Source organism: Castor canadensis, chromosome X (genome assembly GCF_047511655.1).
Source record: "Castor canadensis chromosome X, mCasCan1.hap1v2, whole genome shotgun sequence".
NCBI lineage: Eukaryota > Metazoa > Chordata > Mammalia > Rodentia > Castoridae > Castor > Castor canadensis.
Window position 1 is genome coordinate 127,723,793 of NC_133405.1, and position 6,000 is coordinate 127,729,792.

At 49.5% G+C, this 6,000-nt stretch overlaps 1 protein-coding gene across 3 annotated transcripts in view; it reads left to right on the plus strand.

Moving 5' to 3' along the window:
* The window catches only part of Rai2 (retinoic acid induced 2), a 58,919-nt gene extending 53,400 nt beyond the window's left edge, over nucleotides 1–5,519 (plus strand). For all 3 annotated transcript variants that reach the window (XM_020186517.2, XM_074063563.1, XM_020186516.2), the window contains one exon: nucleotides 3,539–5,519. In XM_020186517.2, the coding sequence (XP_020042106.2) occupies nucleotides 3,563–5,152 (1,590 nt within the window). In that variant the 5' untranslated portion in view covers nucleotides 3,539–3,562 and the 3' untranslated portion in view covers nucleotides 5,153–5,519. The remainder of the gene's footprint in view (nucleotides 1–3,538) is intronic.
* The last annotated feature ends 481 nt before the right edge of the window (nucleotides 5,520–6,000 follow it).

The window sequence follows — 6,000 nt, forward strand, 5'->3', positions numbered from 1 at the left end:
AAGCAGCTGGAGATGCTCACAGGCCACCTGTGCTAAGGGCTGTCAGGGTGGCAGAGAAGGAGGAAGGCTTCTTTTCCCTTTGCCCCTAAGGTACTGCACTCTGCTTCCTTCCACCTGTACCCTGGCCTAGCCTGTATCCCATTGGGCCTAGGCCCTGTTCCCAGAGACAGGGAGGCCTCAGCAGGAGAGCAGGAGGCCTCCCTGTCATGCACGTGACTTCTGTCTGGGGAAGACAGATTGGGGGGAGACCAGTAAGTATCTAGAGGTCAATTGAGAGGATGTTCCCCCACCCTCCTTAGCTATCTAGTAAGACAACCATAGCTGTGTCAGGCTGCATACCTCAAGGACAGGAACTTCAGCAAAGAGAGGGACAGAGGAGGGCCCTGGTGGAGAAACAAAGAATGAGCAACAGTTCCATGAATTACTAGAAAGGGCCTGGCCTCTACCATGAAGAAATCTATGTTCAAGTGCTATTCTTGCAAGCCTTGCAGACACATGCACTCTGTGTTGAAGGGGAGGCTGTGGGGCCCTACTCTTGGCAGGAAACAAAATACATGGTCAAGTGCAACCCTCACAGCTCCCATAGCAGAAAGGGCACCTGGGATTGGCCCTGAACTCGAACCCCAGCCTCAGTGTACCATTAAGCTAGTTATTTAACTTCCCTGGGGAATCAGCTTCCCCATCAACAAAATGGGCGTAATTGCCCTTCTCCTCTGGTGGGGTCATTCTGAGGCTTTAGTGAGGTAGTGTAGAGGAAGTTCCCAGCAGAAGGCGTGACACAGCTCAAATGCTCAGTGCGTTTCAGCTTTTGCCATCTGTGGGAGGAGCAGAGACCTATAGGAGACACCCTGTCCTGTCAAGGTCCCCTCCTCACACTCTGAGCTCGAGAGTTCTGGGGGAATTAGCAGGGCTAGATCAAGGCTAGGGAGGGAGGGCAGGGAGGTTTCCCACGAACCAATGAGGACTGGCACTTGAGCTGAAGGTGTGTGCAAGGAGCAGGTGGGGGAGGCATCCAGAAGGGTGGCCCTCTCTCCTTTGGGAGGGGTTGAGGGAAGGTCTGGAAGGGCAGGCAGATGCAGCCGTCCTCAGAGAGCACTCTCATGGCTGGATCATCCTAACCCCACAGGAAACCCAAAAGTGGCACAGAACATGACTTGACTTCTTCGGACTTGTCTCTAACCATGAGAATTTCCCTTGGATGGGTGGCCAAAGGTGGCTTTTCTGGCCATTGCTGTCCTTGACCTCATTAGTCCCACCCCAGCTTCCTTCCAGCTTTTTCTCATCCCCACCCTGAGGGTTCTGGCCACTGTAAGGGACAGGTCATACCTGTTCTCAGGGCCTTTAAGGGTTGCATGCCAGTGTCACGAGGATTTGTCTTGCTGCTCTTGCTACCTCTCCTCATGTCTTTGATGCCTTCTCATGCTATAAATCTGATCAAAGACCTGTGCCTTCGCTAAATTATAATCTACATGAAAGTAGGGACCTCGCCTCTCTTGATCACGGCTTTAACTCTAGACTTCAGAAAAGTTTCCAGCACGCAGTAGGCACTTAGCAAATGAATTGGGGGCTGAATCGAGGAGCACTCATTTCATGAAAAAACAGGCCCTTACCTGGGTGCTGGTTGCTCACGCTTGTAATCCTAGCTACTTGGGAGGCTGAGATGAGGAGGCTCCTGGTTCCAGGCCAGCCAGGGATGGTGGTGGTGGTGGTGGTGGTGCAAGACCCCATCTCACTGGAAAAAAACCTGGGCATAATGGTACCCACCTATCATCTCAGCTTCTTCGGGAAGCTTAAAATAGGAGGATCCCAGTCCAGGGTGGCCTGGGTAAAAAGCGATACCCTATCTCTGAAATAACCAGAGCAAAAAAGGGCTGGAGGCATGGCTCAAGCTGTAGAGTGCCTACCTACCAAACATGAAGTCTTGAGTTCAAACCCCAGTACCAAAAAAAAAAAAAAAGGCAGGCCTTTCAGCTGGGGCAAATCTCAGCTTTTTGGGAGGCTGGCCACCTCCCAATTAAGTCCTAAGGGGAAGACTGGCCAGCATATTGGATTTCCAGAGGGCACCTGCCTACAGGGAACACAGACTCTGGAGACCTCCCTCAGAGGCACTACAGTGCACTCTGCCAAGAGCATGGCCCACCAGTCGCTCTCCACAAAGTTGTTTGCACAGCATTTTTCCCTTCCCCCACCCTCCTTGTTCTGTGCATTTGACACGTTTCCATTGCATGGATATATCATGGAGTTGCTCATTTGTTAAAGCTGCCTCCCTGGAGTAAGACATCGTTTGTTTATTTCTAATCCCATGGCGTGCTGGGCCACCTCTCCTTCTTGTTTGGGAGGTTGTGTTGGCAATTTGGGGGTGAAGAGAGGAGCACAAGATGACCACAGAAATAGTCTATACTAGAGAGACAGGTGAGGTCAAGAATCTGAATTGCCCCAGGCCTGCCCAGTGAAACTGAGGATTTATTGAATTATTATTGAGCCCATCCAGACTCCAGGGCTGCACAGATCCCTGAGTTAGACATGGTGCCTGCCTTCTCCATGGCAACAAGGCTAAATATGGACGCGTTTCCATGGAGAGCCATATCACAGCTGCAGCCCTGCTTCCTCCAGGAAGCACACGCGCTGGGCTCCTTTGGCCTCACAGGAGGTGGTCAGGAGTCTTTGGGAGGTGCCTCAGACATCAAGAAAATGCCTTTCACCTTGAGGGAGTTTTGCTTCCCGTAAGTGTTCCATTTCCCCAACCGTAGACTCATCAACATCTTGGCAGCTAGATGTTGGGATAGACCACAGGTCAGACAGATGTGCTGATTGGGAAAGTGATGCTGGACCAAATGACCATTCATGCAAGCCATCCCATATTCACCTTGCTCTAGGAAGTGGATTTTCCTGTCATCAAGAAGCAAGAGGATGTCATTGGTCAGAGGGAGACAGTGGGACAACTGTAACCCTAGTGTAAATGCACTGTTTTGATTGTCAAATCCGTTTGGAAGAATTATTGCTACAAAGAGTTTTTGAAATGCTTTCTGAAATTTTCCATGATTTATAAATAATTCCATAATTATTGTGACACAGAGCTTTTAATGCCCCATTCCATATTCATAGAATATTCAAATGTGACAAGGTTTTATTTTTCCTTCAGGGAAAGTATGTCTTCGCTGATTGTTTGAGTTTGAAGCAGTCAGTTCTCTGCATATCTTAGTGTCTGACATAGCAATGTGGAATGAAACTTTGTTTTTGTTGAAGGCTAAACATATAAGCTGAGTAGTAGGCTTTAAAATACCATTTACTATCACTTGGCTATTGAGAGATTACATCATCTGTGTTTTAACTTAATTGCCTGCTGAATTGGGGCTCTCCAAGCACAGCTGATCATATGGGTGTGTTTGTGTATGTTAGGAAATAGCTGTAATGCAGAGGTATACATAGGGAGCTCAGTTGTGCTCCTTGGTCAACAACTTTCTAGAGCGGAGAGAGCACCGAAGACAATTATGATTAGCCTGTTAAGGAGGATTGGTGTTGTTGTTCTGTGTTGCAGGCCAAGTGGCATCAGAGCTGAGTGATGGAAGACGTGCAGTCCCAGAACCTCTCCATGGACATGACCGACTCCCCACCCGCCTTGGCCAATAACAGACTGGAGAATGGCATGGCCCAGCTGATCACCACCGAGGCCTGGAACATCAACTCTACTGACCTGGTAAAGAAGGCCCTGGTGACTGTGCCAGCCCCATCCATTCTGAACCCCCCTGCTGAGTCCCAGAGTGGCATGGCTCTGAAGGTGGCAGCCACTGTGCTGCAGCCCCTGTGCCTTGGAGAGAGTCCAGTGGTGATGCCCATTCACATGCAGGTGGAGGGAAGCTCTGCACCAGAGCTCAACCCCAATGGCAATACCACATACGTCATGACCACGCAGGGCCCTGTGCAGCTGCCAGTGGTGTTAGAGCAGCACGTTTTCCAGCACCTCAACTCCCCTCTGGTCCTGCCACAGGAAGCCCCATGCTCCTCCAGTGCTATCCACAACAACCTCTTCCAGGGGGCTGAGGACCCCGAGGCCCAGCCCCAGCTCCTGGACTTGAGGATCCCCAGCCAGCCACAGGAGCCCACATTGCCGTTTGAAGCTGTGCTCCAGAATTTATTCCCCTCCCAGGGCTCTCTCGCCCCCCCACCCTGTCAGCCTCCTCCTGGCTATGCCCCGGTGCCCCCCCAGCCCTTTAACTCCCCCTTGTCCCCACTGGTCCCACCAGCCACCCTCTTGGTGCCCTACCCTGTGATTGTCCCTTTGCCAGTGCCGGTCCCCATTCCCATCCCCATCCCGGTGCCTCAGAGTTCTGAATCCAAGTTCAGCCCCAGTTTCCCCAAGCCGCCATCTTCCTTCAGCCTGCACTCCTTTAAAGGCACCCAGACCCCTCTGGAAAAGGATGAACTGAAGCCCTTAGACATCCTTCAGCCGAAGGAGTACTTTCAGCTCAGCCGCCACTCGGTCATCAAGATGGGGAGCGACAATGAGGCTCTGGATCTCTCCATGAAGTCAGTGCCCTGGCTCAAGGCTGGCCAAGCCAGTCCCCCTATCTTCCAAGAGGATGCAGCTCTAGACCTGTCACTGACAGCCCACCGGAAGTCTGAGCCTCCCCCTGAGACAGTGTATGACAGCAGTGGGTCAGCAGACAGCCCAGGTCACACCGTGATGGAGAAACTTCCCAGTGGCATGGAAATGCCCTTTGCCCCTGCCACACCCCATGAGGCCTCAGCCATGTTGGATAACCACATCAACAGCAGCAATGCCACTGAGATGGTCAGCCAGCCCAGCACCCCCAGCGACGAGGTCAAGTCTGAAAATAACATTGAGGTTGTAAGCGAGTCCCAGGCGGCCAAGGTCATCGTCTCAGTTGAAGATGCTGTGCCTACCATCTTCTGTGGCAAGATCAAAGGCCTCTCAGGGGTGTCTACCAAAAACTTCTCCTTCAAAAGAGAAGACTCTGTGCTTCAGGGCTATGACGTCAACAGCCACGGAGAAGAATCCATGGGAAGCGCAGAGCCCCTCAGGAAACCTGTCAAAAACCGGGGCATAAAGTTAAAGAAAGTAAACTCCCAGGAAATACACATGCTCCCAATCAAAAAACAACGGCTGGCCACCTTTTTTCCAAGAAAGTAAATAATAGCTTTTAAAAGTTTTTATGATTATAACATGGGGAAAGGTGCATTGGTTTTTTAAAAAGGCATTTAAAACAAATTATCTTTGTTAATTCTGTTGGAGAGTTCGTGGGAAGTGGAAAGGCAAATTGGCTGTAGAGGCCCTGTAAGCTAGTACCATTTTCTTTTTTAATTTTTGACTTTTCACAAATGAGTAAATAAGAGCAACCTATTTTTCAAGCAGATTGCACATTTTTTGCAGCTTTAATGGAATATTGGGTGAATCAGAGGGGTAAAAAGCTATTTTCATTGCCACAAAGTGCTTTGATGATGTAATACCTAATAAAGGGTAGGATGAATATTTCACAATAAATGTTTGTTTGCACTAATTGGTTGCAGTATTCTGTCATTTATAAAATTTGCATTCTTTAACTGGCATGACTGGCCCAAACTCTGGCTTGTAGAGCTGTAAATGATCTGTGTTTAGAGATCTAAGCTCTTCAGGCTTATTGGGAGATATTGCCCTATACCCCTTAAAAGGAGAATTAGGAAAATGTATGGCCTTGAGCAAGTCACTTACCCTCTAGGCCTTTTTTTGAATTTGTAAAAATGTGGCAAGGGGCCAGGGACAGGCCAGGGAGGTAAATTTCAAGTATTCAAGGCCCTTTCCGGTTCACATAGTTCTTGAGTGTGTTTAATTCTATGAGTGGACCTTCTACATCCTAAAACAAATGTCTAAAAGAAAAAGTACCTTAGCCGGGTGTGATAGTGCATTCCTGTAATCCCAGCACTCGGGAGGCTGAGGCAGGAGGATTTTGAGTTGGCCTGGGCTACATAGTAAGACCCTGCCTCACAAAACAATCAAAAAAA